Below are 18,102 nucleotides of genomic sequence, written 5' to 3' on the forward strand. Positions count from 1 at the left end.
GCAACGTGCACCCGATAAAGTGGGCTCAGCAAATGTCCAGAAAGAGTTTATATTTTTGCCCAGAAGCCAATAATTGACCATTTTCAACATTTTTGTATAAAAGTAAAAAAAAAAAAAAACATAAGTAAACCTGTCCAAACTTTTGACAGGTATGCATTTTGTAATGAATTTGTTTGTAGGACTTCAGGAAAACTCCCAAAACTGTGATTTCAATGTCTCCGCCAACTGGGACAAAAACCTGAGATGCAACTGCATGGAAAATAAGCATCTTCAATAAGAGGCAGTGGAGTGTTTGAAAGCTGAATAAAGAGTGAGAGAGCGAGCTGACAAGAGCAAGAACAAAGTAGAAGTTCTCTAAACTCTGACTGGAAATAAACTACTATAAACGAGACAATGGAGAAAAGGTTACCCATTGCGGTCTCCATCGTCATTGTTCCCTTCTGTCTAAGCCTGCATCAAGAACAACCATCCAGAAATGAACGTCAATATGATTTTTTTGAAAAGAAATTAAAACTTATTTAGCAAGAATTCATTCAATTTATAAAACAAACAGTAAAGACATTTATAATATAAAATATTAATATTTGAATAAATGCTGTTATTTTGACCTTTTTTATCCAGCCAAGATATTCAGTAAAATAATATCATTGTTTCCACAAAAATATGAACCATTTTCAACATAAATGACAATAATAAATGTTTCTTGCAGCAAATCAGCATATAATTAGAATTATTTCTGAAGGATCATATGACACTTGCGCCTGGAATAATGATGCTGAAGTTTATTAAATATTATTTTAAATTGTAATATTGAACATATTTTGATCAAGTAAATGCAGTCTTAGTAAGCACAAGAGACCGTTTGTAAGTACTGTAAAACATTTACAAAAGTTACCTGGTTGCCTAAAAAATTGAGTTAATACAATGAACATTTTTGAGAATCGACAACCTTTATTAAAATATTATTAAAATATTTTGTAATCCTCCTGGGTAATTGTTTTTTATTTATGATGCAGTGAAGCCAAATTGTAAATTTTTCATAATTTATAAAAATATTTATGTGGTTCAGGTACAATAATATTTTGAGTTTCAAATATTTATTAAAGCAATGTCCTTCATTGTATCAAATACATTTTTGTATTTCAATAAACTCAACATTAAGGCAACCAGGTTGATTAAAAGTTAAACCAACACATTTTTTACAGTGTACCTGTAACAAAGCAGAATTATTAATAAAATGAAATTTATACCACATAAATATTTAATAAATTAGCCTATTTCATGGATAACAGCAGTCTACTTAAGTATGACTTAAGCATTAGTAAAAAATTAACTTCAAAAAAAAGAAAAGAACCGCGAACACCATGATCGATACTCTCAGCCATTTATTTCATCAGGCTTGTCGTCAATGAGGAACGCTCCATGCAGTTCAATAAAAACTCAATTCATTATTCCTAGAAAAACCTTCACTAATACACTGACATGTGAAACATTTCATTTTGCATCGATGCATGATGCAACACACATCCTAACTGCATTTGACCTTATGGGGCTATAAATACAAAACTGTCCAGGGATTTACCTGATATTGGCTTAACCGTTTGAATGGGCCTATTCCAGTCTAAATCACAGATCAACTTCCAAACATCTTTTTGGAGAAAGGTGCAATTTCTTCAAAAATACATTCCTATTTTAGTAAAGCACAGCAAACTTCTAAAACACACCAAAAACATCTGGGATTTGATTTTTCAACATGATTCTCTTTAAATGAAAAGTTTATTAATTGCAAGAAAGATTTCTAAAGGGAAAATCTGAGCAGTCCAACATAAAACTGATAGGAATGTGTCAGTTCCTTCACCACAAACTACATCAGGTACCGAAGCATTTCCTGGTGTGAAATGCAGCGGAGGGTCACATTGCACAAGTCACGTTTCCTGAGGCTCGTAAGTAAAGGTGAGAGTGACAACTTGAGGTGTGTGACAAGAACCCATCTTTCAGATTCATGTGCTTCATCGTGAGTGTCTTCCTTGGCCAACGCAGAGACCCGGCAGGCGATTTCAGTGGCGTTATCCAGCCGTCATTGATGACATCAGAGATTATGGCCATGTGACATGTTGAATCTTTTTCTTTGTATCAGGTGACTTAATGTCATTCTGCCATGAAAAAAAGATATTAATCAGAAAAACATTTACTGTCAAGACAAGTGAAACACACTCACACAGTGTCAGTGTAAATAATCAGAGTTAGTGTCATACTCACAGCAGCGTCACGTTCTCCATCGCTGGTGGATGTGCGCTTTAGCTTAGACGTGGTATTGTTTGAATGTAGCGAGGAGTTGGCAGTGTTTGAGTGATTGCAGGGGCTTTTAGGACTGGCCCCCGGAGATGACACCGGTGTCCTGTTGGACGAATTTGAGGAAGTGCTGTTTGTAGAGGTCCCAGAGATCTTGCGTATGGGGTTTGTGAGACTGATGCTGGAAACCGGGGGCTTTATTCGGTCTGTGACGACAGGAGCTGCTGAAGCATCAGGCTTCTTCAGCTTCACACTGCCAGTGTTAGTAGAGCTGCCGTCAAACACAATCAACGGCCTCTTCCTGCCACTTTCAGTGCTTGAACTGAAACAAAACAGATTATAATATAAGAGAAGCCACTTTGGACATTTTCAAGCAGTTACAGAACAGCCATGGCAAAAACAGCCATGGCAGGAGGAGACGTTCGCAGGCAATCTTTTACTGTCTATGAGACAGTCGGGGGGACGTGGAGACATAAAGTCTGATTAAGTCAAGGGGGAAGAATGGGGAAAAGCCTATTGTGAGCCAAAAGCACGGCGAAAAAAAAAAATTAAACAATGTGATTCAGATTTCACTTTCCACAACTACTAGAAGACCTACAACTGTCAGACAGGTTGCTTACGTCACCTCTACGTCGTCAAGCTCAGTCTGAGCCTGCGCAGTTCGCTCAGCCATCAGGAAGTCAGTGCTTCTAATTTACTTCACAATTCGCCGTTGAAGTCTGTGGGGTCGCTGTGTCCATTTCTTTTACTGTCTATGGTAATTTCAGCAGTTTGACACGCGATCCGACTCATGAATCAATACGCTGATTCATATCGGTTTGAATCTTTGTTTTGAAATCGGCCCTATAAATATCATATACAAGTTGTTATTTTGGGTTCCTTTTTGCGCACAAAAAAATAAATCTCGTCGCTTCATAAAGGTGTTCATGAGGTGGACTTTTTAGTGCCTTTTATGGGTCTTGAGAGAGGAAATGACATTGGTGTCATTGAAGGCCTTTCGGGGTTTTTTTCTAGGTTTTACGGGTGTCGAATGACATTAGGGTAAGTAATTAATGACAATTTTTATTTTTGGGAGAACTAAACCTTTATTTTGTGTAAGCCACTTAGTAGGTTCGTTCACTCAATAATATTTGCACTGAATGTAAAAGACATGTAGACAAATCTAAATACATGGTGGGATGTCTGTAACCGTGTTGGGGGAGTAACTATTTACATGTAACACAATGGCGTTGTTTAATTACAAGACAACTGTAATCTGTTACAGTTACTGAGAGAGAGAAAAAGTGTAATTAAATTACTACTGCTACTTATGTAATTACTACTTATGAAAATATCAACAATTACAAAGGGAGTTACATCTGAATATTTTCTGTAAAGAGCTAGGATTAAAGAGCTAGCAATATAATTAATATATTGTTTGCCTGTTTTTTATGTGCATGATGCCTCCTGCCATTTAAAGGCCTTTAGTAAAGTGATGCTATTCTGATGATTTTGATTGACTCTTTTTTTGCATTTGCAGTGCACCACGTCTGCCAATGACATCAATCCACATTACCGCTGAAAGCTTTAGACTACAACCGGAGTAAAATGCTTTCCAGTGTTAGAAATGTAAAAAATCATGTCATCAAGATATTTAAGGTTCAAATAACCGTTCAGCACAAAATATGTTTGCCAACTATTAAAATGCTATTGACATTGAAGGTTGCAATGTCAAACCCGAGGAAGCGTCTCCTATGACGAATGTTAACCTAAAGTGTCATCTAGTGGACAAATAGTAGTTTGTAGAAATAGTAGAAATAGTGAAGGTGAATGCATATACGAACAAGTTCTCTGCTTAGGATTAGAACAAATTCAACCCAATTGCCTTTGATGACGTGGATGATTGTTATGTTTATCATCTCTCCATCATGGTCTAAAGCCCGCCCTGACAATTTGACAATTTTTCTGTTCAGGCATTATTACTCCTCTATGGATCAAGTCCAAACTGACCGAGCTCAAATGTTGTGTGCGGGGCTGAGTTTGGCTAGAATCCAGGCTAGTTCCTGCTTCTGTTAGTGAGAAATTAACATTAGGCCTTTTATGGCGTCTCTTCACACACATAGCGGTTAAAAAATAGAGTATGCAGTTTTTTATATATTTTTTTATATCAGTAAGAAGAGAAACATAGTTTACTACAGAATAACGATTAGGGATCAGCTGATATATCTGGCCAATATTTGCTGTTAACGTGCTGCGTTCGCCGATATTTTTTTCCCGTCATTATTTACAGACAAGCGTCCACACAGACAGCTCTGTGCTGCTGGAGATGCGCTGCAGTGCATGTGCAGACCATGCACTGCCCATCTCCCACTAGCAGAGTAGGGATGGCTCGATACCACAATTTTGGCTTCGGTACGGTACCACAATCTAATACCGAAGTACCGATATTAAATCGATACCACAAGGTCTGATATTAGCGCGGGTATATTGCACGCGAATGAGAACAATTATGCATGTTTTGAGTTTATAAAGTGGGAAATTACCACAAATGTTTATTAGTAAATTAATCAGCAAAGCTTATCACATCAAATCAGTCATTTGAAAACTTTCTTGTGAGAAATAATTTCAGCAAAAATCTCTCAAAATTAGCAAATTGCTTCTGGTTTCAAAAGACATCTCACCTACACTAAAGCAATCTGCATAATCCGATTCAACATTTCACGCTTGTCTCGGAATGGAGAACGGAAATCATTTGAACACGCAAGAGATTTTATAGCATTTCGTAATAAGTTACAGGAGATATGAGCTCATACGACACACACACACACACACACACACACACACACACACACACACACACACACGCACGCCTGTCACTTAGTCACGCTCGCACATTACACATTAAGTTTCCTTAAACAGTCAAATACACAGAATTATGTACAAATGTCCGTCTTTAGTGAGTATTCACATAAACACAGGCGGTTGTGTCTAACGGGAATGTAAATAATGCAATAGTACGCGTGCAAATATAATGAGATCTAAATGTCATTGGTTGAAACGAACGCTGGAGATTGTGATATTCGATCTTATGTTAGGCTGTGTGTGTGCGTTGATCAGTGTAAAAAGAAAATAAATGTCTAAATGAGATGGTTTGAATGATTCACTGACCTGTCGATCTCTTAAGAAGTCTTAAAGTCAGGATAGTGACAGATGCTTCTTGGCTAGGTTTGATGGTTCTTCATCAGTTTTATAAGCAAAGTCATTACAAATGTCACTTCTACTCCTCTCTTTATTAATTCGTTTTGGGCATCTTGAGTGAGATTCGACTGCTTTATCCATTTTGTTCATCTATGTTGTTGTCACATTTGCCGGTTGTTTCGGGTCAGTTTGGGTAGCGCGCTGCCATCTAGCGGTGAACTTCGGAAAAGCAGCATATACCGAAATGTGCCAAATCATGATATCGTACCGTTTTAAATAAAATATATACCGGTATTTTTCCAGTACCGGTATACCGCGCATCCCTACTCTGGTCAAAACTTATCTATTCTCGTTAGCATATTGATTAATTATCTTAGACTGTTCTTATTATTTTACATTTGCTTCTTGATTCTTTACTTAATCTTAGCTTAGTTCATCTCTATGTGCTTATGTATCGTTTGCTGCTTTTATTTTTATATGCTTGCTCTGTAAAGCACTTTGGTCTGTCTAGCGGCTGTTTAAATGTGCTATATAATAAATGAACTTGAACTTGACCCGCAGTTTACCTCAAACACACAGGCCTTACATACTAGAATTGCGCGTGACAATCAGGTGTTCCATCTCATACGAGGACATAAACGCATGTCTGTCATCTCCAGAGCCGCTCCGAGTCACTTCACAAGCATTTTTCCGTTTAATTTGAGAAAAACCACCGTCATGTCATAAACACCAAGAAACTCAAAGGTATTCACGGCAACGCGTCAAAATAAAAGTTCGGTTTTACTTGAGAAATATATCACTGTTGTGCAAATACTAATACACTAATGTTATAATTATAAACGATCAAAACCCATTTTTTTAACTAATATATACATTTTCTTCCATGTTTTAATTTTAACATTATAAAGCTCAGTTTCTAAAGTTTCAGTAAGTATAAATTAATCTTATTATAGGCTGTCTTCATTTGATTACCAGAAAACACACGACAGAATTTGTGGTAAATTTCTTTTATAGAAATTGAATTAAAAAGAAAAAAATAATAATATGGTTGTTTTTATTAATTAAATTAATAAAGTAGCTATAACCTACTCTTTATTGGTAAATGTTAACCGTAAACAAACAACACAGACAATGGCAGACCAAGGCAGCTCTTTCATAATGTCAATAATACTTCTATAAATGACTTACAGTTTCTTTACAGTTATTGATGTATGTATCTCTTAACTACTGAAAAATGGTTTGGTTGGGTACCAGTACCGATTAACATGTGAACGGTTTAAAAAAAAATACAAAAGTAATGTTCATAAAGAGCTTTGAACATATCCATTGGTCTGTCATTCTATAATATATTGTGTAGTTATAAACTATGATTGTTATGATTAGTGATTTTTTTTTTTTTTTTTTTTTGTGGGTAAGAATCATGTAAAATTAATAATAATAATAATAATAATAATAATAATAATAAGAATAATAATAATAATAAATCCCTTATTTTGGGGATGGATTCCGGGAAATCTCCCTTATTTTCAATGTTCAATGTTGACAGCTATGAACCGAGCTTTCCTCAAGCCTGTTGTTGTTGATAGGCTAATTTTCCTTGCAAAGAATGTTTAATTGCAATTTTAAAAATTTATGGCAAATAGTAGGGATGCACCGAATATTCGGCAACCGAAATTATTCGGCCGAAAATAGCCAAAAAAAGCACTTTCGGCATTCGGCCGAATAAGTAAAAAGGCCGAATAATTTTGGCCGAACAATGACGTTTTTAATGACGTGATCAAAAAGTAACCCACGTAGAGTGAGAGCTGCGTGCTTTATGCAGCAAACATGTCAGCAGTGTGGAAGCACTGTTTAGTGCTGAAATTTAGTGCTCATGTCATCGATGAGAAGAGGAACCGACTTTCATGTGAGAAAGCAGAGAAGCTACTTTTCATAAAGAAGAACCTGCCACTTTTCCTGAAGAAGTAGGCTAAGTAGGCTTATGTCTAAGACAGTTATTTATTTGTTGTGGGTTCATCCACATTTTTTGCACTATTCAATGCACATTTGTTGTTGTAGACATACAGAGTTACATTCTTTCAGCAGTCAGTTATAGGCCTAACATAGGCTATTCAAGAAGGGGGGCTTCTAAGATGGCCAAATAAAAATATGTTTTTTATTTTACTAATTATTTATTTTAAGTTATGTTGTGCTTAGTTTGTATAATATCTGCTGGAATGTTAAAAAAAATTCAGTGTTAAATAAATATTTTGAAATTGTATTTTTGTTATTTGATTTATTTCTCTGAAAAGCAACACAAAATAGTAAAAAGGAAATTTTTACTATTTAATTATTGTAATGGTAAAAAAAAAATGCGAAACACCGCGTTCGGTATTCGGCCTTCGGTCTTCGGCCAAGCATTTCATTATTATTCGGTTTCGGCTTCGGCCAAGAATTTCATTTCGGTGCATCCCTACAGTTTACATGTTCAATTCAACTAAGAGTTACCTTAGGATTTTTTGTTGTTTATTAGCTCAATCCAAATACAGTATTAATAATTTGGATGTTTAACAATTTTTGTTGCACGTTGCAGTGACTTTTCAGTTAGATAAAGGGTTTGCCTTTGCAATTTTATGTTGACGCACTTTAATTAAATATAATAAATATATATTTTTTAAAATATATGTACAGTTTGCAATTATTTAGTTTTAAATGGGGGGGGGGGTATCGAATCAAATCGTAAATCGAGTTTTTTATAAATAATAAAATTAAAATAAAAAAAAGTCAAAAAGTAATCCTTACTTTAATAAAGTAATCGAAATAGTTACACTACTTTTTACATTTTAAATTGGGCAACTTGTAATCTGTAAGCTATTACATTTCCAAAGTAACTTTCCCAACACTGGTCTGTAACAATATACTTCATTAAAACATACATTATATAAACTCTTTCAGGATTCTTTGATACATATAATGTTCAAAAGAACAACATTAGAAACAGAAATATTATGTAACATTATAAAAGTCTTTGCTGCCACTGTCACGAGAGTTAATCAATGATGATTTTCATGTGTCTGAACTATGATAACCTGTGTGCCTGTACCTGTGCGCGCTGATGCCGCTCTGCCGCGCTCTGCTCTTCTCCATCCTCCTCCCCCAGCGGCTGCTGGGCAGATCTCTCTGCGGGAGAGGAAGGACATGCCGCAGGTACAGACCTGTCATCCGGTCACGGTCCTCATGACCACCCACTGCTATCTTCCTCTAAATCACAACACATGCACGATTGGTGCTATTCAGTGACGGTTGATTTACTCGTTCTTCAGATGTCAGGTATATTTACTAGCTGATAAGTTTATACTATAAGTTAGAGAAAAGCCTGCACGGACCAAATTATTTTCATATAAGGAACAAACACGTTATGCGATGTGGCCTACAGTAACCCGACTGATTTCATGTGCCTTAAATCTCACCTCATGTAACATGAGCTGAATGAACTCTTGAGAAAGGAGCTCTGGGTGAAGCAAAAGGTCGATTTCGGAAACATCTCCAGCATTTGATGTGGGGGGTTTCGTTCTGTCTCCCCTGTGCGACGCCATATTTCTCAGTCCCTTTCCGGTGAGCGCAGGAAAAAGCGCTCTTATGTGAGACGTTTGAACAACACATGACCATTACCGCCACCTACAGTACAATGTGTGCTAGGGTAGGAAGAAACAGCTAAATAAAGAATGGATCGATGATGAAAGCATGGCTCAATTTGACTTTTTTTTCCCCAAACAGACAGACCTGACAAAGTTATATCAGAAAGAAATGAATGATGTTACTGACTGGCCAGACAATTAACAATTAATTTGCAAATTATTAGAACTGGCTGGTACATGTCCACTTTTTATTTATTTATCATGTAGGCCTAAAATAAGAGTTTGCTTCACCTCGTCGATCTCATTTGCTGTCTGTTCTTGATATCAGCCATGGGCACCAGAAGATGCATATCGGCAAAGCACTTTTTTTCATTTTCAGTATTGACAGATTTAAGCATTGGCTTTTACATAGGCATAGTTCCCAAATTACTGATAAAGAAACTCGATTAAAATGAACAATCTGCAATTCTGCCACATTTATATAAATAATGCACTTCAAATTACAGATTTCAGGAATGGTGAACATAAATGAGTGTGGTTGTTTTATTCAATTTGAATTTGAAATTTATAAATACAATTCTTCAGTCAAACTTCTGTTCTGTCACTTGATGTGTTGTAGGGGAACTTGGTCATTTTTTTTTTTTTTTTTGCAGGTTTTTAGCCTATGCAGTGCAGCATTTTCTTCACCATATTAAGACATCCTGTTATGACTTCTTCAGAGTTTTTTCCTTATTGAAAATAATGTATTTTCACCAAATATCCTGTGTTGGAATTGACTTGTTAATAAAGTAATGTGATCAAATTTCAACCATGTTGTCTGTGTTCATTTTGCTTACTATATATATGTTTTTAGTCATTTTTGTCTTTTGTGACTGTTGCCACAATTGATAAAATTCAACTCACAGAAATTCAATTTGGCCAATTGAAAAATTTAGATGTGATCAGTCACTAGAAAATTTTCAATTGGAGACTTTTTTTTTTTTTTTTTTTTTTTTTTTACAGTGTTCTAAACCAGATATGACCAGTCTGGAAGACCAACCAATCAGCTTAGGCTGGTTTTAGTGATATTTTTCTATTATAATATTAATATTATTTTGTTATTATTTTTAGTGGTATTAACAAAAACAAAAACCCCTCACCAAATAAGAAAAAATATATATCAAACGTGTTCAGTAAATCACCAGTTTAGTTTCTTTATTTGCCAGCTTCCATGTTTTACAAAAATGCAGAACATGTGAAATCTATCAAAGAAATTCAGTTCAGGCCCCAGTTGATGAAATATGAAATATTGCTTTGATGAATTTCAGACAGCTAATGCTTTTTTCTTCATCACTGGACACTATGATAGGTAGAGGTATTCCTCAAGTATTCAATTCATAAGCGTTCTCATCTCCATGGGATTTCAAGGACACAGTCTAAACATCATTTCGTTCTTGGCTTGTCAATATAAAAAATATTTTAGTGCAAGCCCTAGACCGAAGACTGGGTCTCACTGCTGCACACATAGATGTTACTGGGTCTTATCCGCCTTCGACTTCGTCCGGGAATCTTGGGACAGAGATGACACGTCTTGGGCATAAACTCCAGACAGGCCTCACGAAACTTTCGGATTCTCCAGCAATATATCACAGGGTTGAAAACCGCTTTTAGGTAACTCAACCACAGCGCCCCGATGCTGACCGGGTAAAACGCCGGGCTGAGGTAGAAGCGTCTACTGAACACCGCCAGCAAGCTCACCACTGTATGTGGCAACCAACACACGGAGAAGCCGATGAAAAGGATGAGGATGGTGGTGAAGGCCCTGGTTTTGAAACTCATGTCCACGTTGACTTGGGGTCGCTGTAGGCCGGTTAAACCCAACTTGCTGACATGGTTGATGGCGACGCTGCCTTCGCTGGTGTGATTGTGGATGCGCAGCGCGTTGCGTCGCACTGTGTTAAGAATACACAGGTAGGAATACAACATCACACCGAATGGCACAAAAAACACTGCGACCGCTAGAAGAACCGTGTAACCCCGGTCCGCCAGAGATTCGCTGTATCCCAGAATGCATTGCGGCACTTGTGCGCCGATCCCAGCTGTCCTCCAGCCGACCACGGATGGTAGGGACACGCAGAGCGACAGAGCCCATGACGCGGCAATGAGAATTTTCGCCCGATGTGGCGTCAGCTTGTCCTGTCGCTGAACTATAATGAGGAAGCGATCGACGCTGATGATCAGAAGGATGGACACGCCTTCCAGAACAAACAGCCAGTAAAGCATGACAGACACACGGCAGAATCCCACTCCGAAGCTCCAGTCCGTAGTTGCGAGAGTGACGGCGGTGAATGGCATGCACAGCAACGACAGCATGATGTCGGAGAAGGCCAGCGTGGCCAGGAGCAGATTAATCGCCGAACGCATGGCTGGTTTCTGATACACTATCAGACACACGATGGCATTGCCAAGGAAACCGATGGTGATCATGAAGATCATGATGGCAGCCAGTGCCACCCTGAGAGTGGTGGGCATGAGGGCAGTATCAGACTCTTGCATTTCAGTTTCCATTGGTTCAAGAAGGCCACATGCCTCCAATGAGCTGCCATTACACGCAAACATGGCAGCTGTTACCAGGTATCATCCATTTAAGTCTGGAAAGTCATAGCTAAACCATTGCCATGGTTTTGTGGGCTCCCATTAAGAGAATTACTCTCCATGCTGAAGACGTTGTAAAACATTACCTGCAACAGAAGATCAAAAGTGTGAGATACACTCAAAAAATTATTTAGGCCCTTCATAGATATGAGACACTAGGTGTGTTTACATGGAGCACTGTAATCGGTTTAAAAGTCAAATCCGAATGAAAATGCTCCATATAAACACCTCAATCGGAAAAATTGAAATAGTAATCGGTTCGAGAGAGGTGGGATAAACCTTTTCATGAACCGATCAAACGAAAAAATTCACCATGTAAACGACCTGACCCGATTACTTTTGAGTTCGCGTCCTTATATGACGTGATACACAGCACGCGCCTCCACCACACACCAGACTATAATGCTGACAAGAGAGGAAAGATCATTTTTCTGAGGGGTAACGTTAAACTTTTTATTTATATATAAGATAATGTTGGCATAATGACACAGACATCGCCTGGCTACACCCTCTTGACAGCGTTTATCCCAGGCACTTTTTACTTCAACTGCACCGGACAGAAGAATTTATTTTTCTGAGATGATTATTACACTTTACAACAAATAAATAGCTTTTATAAAACTGTATAAGTCCTGGTGGTCGTTGAGAGTTGCTATTGCATCAGAGAACGCATTCCATCTGCAGGAGAGGACAGCGTCGACATTTCTGATGGAAGCGGGTCGCACACCGGACTGAAGCTCAGCGCCGCGTCTCAGGATCTCACACCAGACGTGCACATTTATATACGCGCAAGCTCAATTCTGAATGACTTCTGACAGAAGAGCTGCCTGCACAGTGGGTGTATCTTGTAGCGCAGGGTCAAATCAGTATATTGATCCGATTTGAGGGAAATAGAATATAAATTTAATATAAAATCTAGAAATGGCGCTTGTGGCGCGGCAGGATTTTGAACACCTTCCTAAGTTGCCACGGACAGGCACCAAATGCCGCCGGTGTGCTTACACTCATTGAAAACAATATGTTTGAATTTTAGAGACGTGGCGCGCACTGTGCTTCGCGTCCGGTGTGCGACCCCCTTAATGCGGCAGACAAACTACATGTCACAAAATTATTGCGATTGAAAGTCCGCACATGTAAACACCAGATCGGTTTAGATAACGTCTCATGTGATCTAAGTCTTTCAATCCGAATGATTTTAATCGGAATGAAAAAAAAAAGTGCATGTAAACATGGCTATTTATCCGTTCACCTTACTTAAACATTTCTAATTAGGAGTAGCCTAATAAGCAGTGTTGGGGAAAGTTACTTTGAAAAGTAATGCATTACAGTATTGCATTACTCCCTTAAAAAGTAACAAATTGCTTTACTTAGTTACTTTTTAAGAAAAGTGTTACAATACTTTTGCGCTACTTTTTTTCACCTGGGCTGGGCATGTTTTTTTATATAACAAAAAAGTTATATTTTTAAGCAAATGTAAAGACCCTTTCATCACACCAAAAGTAGATAATAATCCTCAGGTAACACTTACTTCCCCAATAAAAACATAAAATCTCAAGTCTTTTTTGCATATGGTTTAAATGAATCATTAAAGGTTAGCAGCAAGACATCGGTCATTTTGAGGAATACTGAATTGTGTTTTTTTGGTGTGCAAATGAGATGCATGTAGTAAATGCATGCTAAAACAATAACCATCATGTTTACACACAACAACTCCACACTTACGATTTATCTCAGCATGGGGAAAGGTGAGCTGACAGTCAATAAATGGGAAAACAATTTTGAAAAAGTAACTCAGATATTTTGTTGTAAATTTTAAAATTAATGAATTACTTTACTAGTTACTTTGAAAAAGTAATCTGATTATGTAACTCCAGTTACTTGTAATGAGTTACTACCCCCAAAACTGGTAATAAGTATTTATATTTAATGAGTCTAACATAAAGTATTTAAAGGTGCCCTAAAATAAAAAAATGAATTAACCTTGCCATAGTGAAATAATAAGAGTTCAGTACATGGACATCACATACTGTGAGTCTCAAACACCATTGACTCCTCCTTCTTATGTAAATCTCGCGAATGAAAAACACCACGTAAAAATAAGTGCTTCTCAACATAACACCAACCGTGATGCAAGCGTTGGGGATCATTTATATGCACGCCCCCAACCTTTGCATCTGTTCATTGTCAGGCGGAACTGCAGCCGAATCATCAGGACTGCAGGTAAACAAGACTCGAGGATAGCAAAAACTGCAGATCATGGACACACGTCATGTTCAGGCTGTGCAGGGGACGTGAGGACTTTTCATATGTCAACATGGTTGTAATTTATAATATTATAATCGGATACCACAACAATTTAATTCAAAATCGTTCGTTTGTTCGGCCCATTTCAAGCAAGCTTCACTCAGCGTCTTAAACTGAAGAAAGGGGAAACTGTATTCCTGCAAGCAGTAAGTAGTGATTTGTCCACTTATTGACTGTTTAAACAATTTCAGATTACATTGAATGTTTCTTAGAGAGACCGCATTGTCTAGATAAGGCAAGATGGCAGAAGAAGGCAGACACTCATGGTTGGCCTCAGATATACTTCAAACTATTTTGTAATGACTTTTTTTTTGCATGAACATCTGTAGAGCAATATGGTGAGCGTATACAAACCACAATCATCATGTTTACAGATGAAAGAGGGAATGATGCTCACTCAGAGGATGCTGCTGTTGCCATGGTTACTCTGGGTTGTTCTTTGCTAAGGATAGTGCAGATATAAAGGGGGATGTAAATTCCAATAATTCATACGTTGCATGTCATCCTCTGACACATCCATTGTTCTAGAAAAGACTAGAATACCTGTAAAACACATAGCAGGACACAGTTACACATGGACATGGTTAATGAAATATATGTTCTAATCAATCTTCCATTTATCAAATTGAGAGGGACATTGGACATTAGGGTGGTATATATTGGGATTTTTCTCATTCAGGTCTATAAATGTTGGTGACAATCAAAAAACAAACAAAAAACTGCCATTCCCACAGTATAGAGGGTCAATACAATCCAGGGAATAATAGTCATTTATCAGCATATGTAATTAAAGAATTGCAGTGATATGCAATATGCAGGATATATATATATATATATATATATATATATATATATATATATATAGAGAGAGAGAGAGAGAGAGAGAGAGAGAGAGAGAGAGAGAGAGAGAGAGAGAGAGAAAATGGAATAACATATATACAATGACATAACTATTATAAAATATTTTATATACATTCATGCAATTTCTGTACTGAGTATGACACATGTAGCTGACAATACCAATACCTGCATTTTCAACCTGGTAAGTATTCAAATGTTTAGCAGCAAATTGTGCAGAAAAATGGAAACTGATCTTGATTCATCAGTCACACACACACAAGTCATGGTCATGCTGTTTCTCAGACCTCAATGTATTATCAACCCATAGCAGTAGTCACCCATAGCCGTCAACTTAAGCGTTAGACAATAAAGATTGACCAATATTGCTTTTCTGACCAATGCTGATAATGAATAATTGAATGTTGACGTGTCCAAGTGCCGATAGAGAACAGATTTTCTTTTTCTTATTTCAGTTTTTCTTTGGACAGAATCATAATCACACTGTGTTCCTTTGTTGGCTAGAGCCTGGTTTCTCACAGTTTTTTTTTTCTAAATTCTGTCCCCTGATGGAGTTTGGGTTCCTTCACTGTCTCACTGTCACTGCCTGTGGATTGCTTAGTTGGGGACACTTGCTTTATATTCAACAATATTATTGATCTGACTGTACTGACGATGTTGAATGCAAACTGAACAAAGCTGGACGATGACAATATTTTTATGAAATTAACTAAATTAACAATTGATGATCTACAACAGAGCTGAATAAACACTAAACTAACTTAGGCTAAAATGCATAATTTTCTGTTATTACTGTAACGCTGCTTTGAAACAATCTGTATTGTATAAAGCGCTATATAAATAAAGGTGACTTGACACAATGGTAACTAATTTAATAATAATTATGATATTATTTTAAGGTGTCATTGTTACGGTGTAATTACTTACTATAGGGTTAGGGTAGGATTAGGATTAGTTGTAAGTAACTACACTCTAAAAAATTCTGTGTAAAAAAACAACCCAATGTTGGGTCAAATATGGACCAACCCAGCTGTTGGGTTGTTTTAACCCAGCGATTGGGTTGTCTTAAGCAAATATTTAACCCAACCACAGGATTAAACCAACCCAATCGCTGGGTCAAAACAACCCAATTGCTGGGTTAGTCCATATTTGACCCAACATTGGGTTAAAACAACCCAGCATTTTTTAGAGTGTATGCATAATTTACTGTTATTAGCTACTATGGTAGGCTACATGTATACGTAACAAACAAGGACACAGTAAAATAAAGTATAACAATAAATTCTATGAATTATGACTATATTATTGGTAGTAGTATTTGTCAAACCTGTTCAGTTGCAAAGATTATTGATGACACTGAAATTGTTGTATATATTTATTGCACACACAATTACTATTCGTATTTGGTCTTAGCACAATATCGTTACATGCAGTATGCAGGCTATAGCATTTATGTAACACATTTAATTTAAGCACGAATGCTTATACAAAAAATTAGCTAAGGTGTTTTCTGTTCAACACAGTGGCATTGATGTTGATATTTGGTGATATTTTTAAGACCCACCAGATGGAATTCATCGGTGCAGCAAATTATACAGAACCGATTTAGTAGCCTACCACAAAAAAAAAAAAAAAAAAAAACACACACAAACACAAAACACGGTCTCACTCCTCTCAAATAGAAAGAAAACAAACGAAAGCAAACATTTGTATTGCATGCAGAAAGACAATAAAGGGAATTTTTAAAACCAAATGTTATCTGTGCTTATATGGAAGCTGCCTGATGAAGAATTGCTCGACGTCTTAATAATTGTTTACAGAGGCACAAAACATTCAGAACTGCAGTTTATACATCTCACTATAGGAAACAAATAGGCTATATTCGATTTTATTATTTAGAAAATGTCTAAGCGTGCTATGCATGACGATTCACTATCGCACCCTTGTGATTTATGCATTGATCACACGATCCATGCCACTGATGAAACATTTCGGTTCTCACGTGCACTGGCGCGCGCTTAGCAGATGTGATGATGTGATTTACACAGCCAGATTGTGTGGTGATTTTACCTTTTTGTCAACAGAAGTCCGCGTATTTTTTGGGCGGTGAGCCGTGACAATCCAAAACAGTTGAAGGACAAGTGTTGTAGACGCTGCACGCTGTAGTTGGATTTCCGTCAGAGGATTGCCATTGTTTCTACTGATGCGATTTCTTGCTGCACGAAACACGTCCGTCCGTCGGGGTGTGGAGCTCTGGAGGTGTGACAACGGCAATCAATCACATGCAGCTGTATGAGCTTCATCCTTGAGGATTTCAGAGGTACACGGATGACAAACTGCACCAGGGGGTCATTGACGTAGCCTACTCATAAAAATAAAGCTCAGTTTTTAAGCCAGGGACATCGCCTCTTGTTATCAAGAAGATTTAATTGGCTACGTTTAGGGCTTTTTAGTTTGTCTATACTGTATGATAAATCGGAGATTTATGACGTTCTTGATGTTACGTTGCAGGTTCAGTGTATGGACCAATGTGTACTTTAAAGCTTGGTTTTTAAAACTTTACCAAGGACCCCCAAATATGATGCACCCCCTTCCAAAAATACATCTATGTATTTTTATGCATAAAAAGTAATTTAAACTGTTAGATAGGTTAAATAGTAAGTGTGACATTATAAGTAGTACACCATATGTTTTCCAAACTTAAATTGGCTACACTTAAATCAGCACTAGGTAACTTTTCAACCTTCATAATATATTTCCAAGACTCTTGTGATGATACATCAACTTACAATAGGTTGAATGACATGTCTGCCATAGCCTGCTGGGGTCTGTATCATTTTTAATCGTACTTTTAAACTTCGGGTTTCGGGTAGTACCCGAGAACAAAAAGAACTACAAAATTCGACTGCTTTACGGCATATATGTCACTTTCACCAACGCAGGCCTACACTTCCTTAAATTCGGACGTGCGATCCCAACTTTGTTCGTCGGATAATAAAGTCATGTCCGAAGCAGCACAGACAAATAAGAAAGAAAAGGTTTTGTTGGAGGAAAGCAATAAGAGGAAACAAAAAAGTGATGGGATTAAAGGCAGGATGAGGATCAACATTGGACCAGCGTTTGCTCGTCGGCGTGAGCTGAGGGAGGGGTACCCGCGTAGACCGATGCTGTCATGCTTGTTATGGTGATTACCTACCACTCAAACATTGAATTGAAGTAT

General features: G+C 37.3%; 2 protein-coding genes across 2 annotated transcripts; both read right to left on the bottom strand.

Annotated features, from left to right (window-relative positions):
• Nucleotides 1-1,367: 1,367 nt before the first annotated feature.
• Nucleotides 1,368-9,076, bottom strand: c5h2orf49 (chromosome 5 C2orf49 homolog). Its single transcript, XM_067444948.1, has 4 exons — nucleotides 8,919-9,076; nucleotides 8,552-8,709; nucleotides 2,260-2,614; nucleotides 1,368-2,153 (listed from the first exon to the last, which is right to left on the bottom strand). The coding sequence occupies exons 1-4, from the start codon at nucleotides 9,042-9,044 to the stop codon at nucleotides 2,097-2,099; spliced, it is 696 nt and encodes a 231-aa protein (XP_067301049.1). The 5' UTR covers nucleotides 9,045-9,076; the 3' UTR covers nucleotides 1,368-2,096.
• Nucleotides 9,077-10,270: 1,194 nt separating this feature from the next.
• Nucleotides 10,271-17,436, bottom strand: gpr45 (G protein-coupled receptor 45). Its single transcript, XM_067444949.1, has 3 exons — nucleotides 16,953-17,436; nucleotides 14,422-14,567; nucleotides 10,271-11,806 (listed from the first exon to the last, which is right to left on the bottom strand). The coding sequence occupies exon 3, from the start codon at nucleotides 11,682-11,684 to the stop codon at nucleotides 10,557-10,559; it is 1,128 nt and encodes a 375-aa protein (XP_067301050.1). The 5' UTR covers nucleotides 11,685-11,806; nucleotides 14,422-14,567; nucleotides 16,953-17,436; the 3' UTR covers nucleotides 10,271-10,556.
• Nucleotides 17,437-18,102: the final 666 nt, after the last annotated feature.

Source organism: Pseudorasbora parva, chromosome 5 (genome assembly GCF_024679245.1).
Source record: "Pseudorasbora parva isolate DD20220531a chromosome 5, ASM2467924v1, whole genome shotgun sequence".
Lineage (NCBI taxonomy): Eukaryota > Metazoa > Chordata > Actinopteri > Cypriniformes > Gobionidae > Pseudorasbora > Pseudorasbora parva.

Excerpts from the sequence above, each read along its gene's own strand:
- c5h2orf49 (XM_067444948.1), bottom strand. The coding sequence starts at position 9,044 with ATGGCGTCGCACAGGGGAGACAGAACGAAACCCCCCACATCAAATGCT. Across the intron at positions 8,710-8,918 it reads TTCAGCTCATGTTACATGAG|AGGAAGATAGCAGTGGGTGG; the intron begins GTGAGATTTAAG and ends GTTGTGATTTAG. Across the intron at positions 2,615-8,551 it reads AGCGGCATCAGCGCGCACAG|TTCAAGCACTGAAAGTGGCA; the intron begins GTACAGGCACAC and ends GTTTTGTTTCAG.
- gpr45 (XM_067444949.1), bottom strand. The coding sequence starts at position 11,684 with ATGTTTGCGTGTAATGGCAGCTCATTGGAGGCATGTGGCCTTCTTGAA.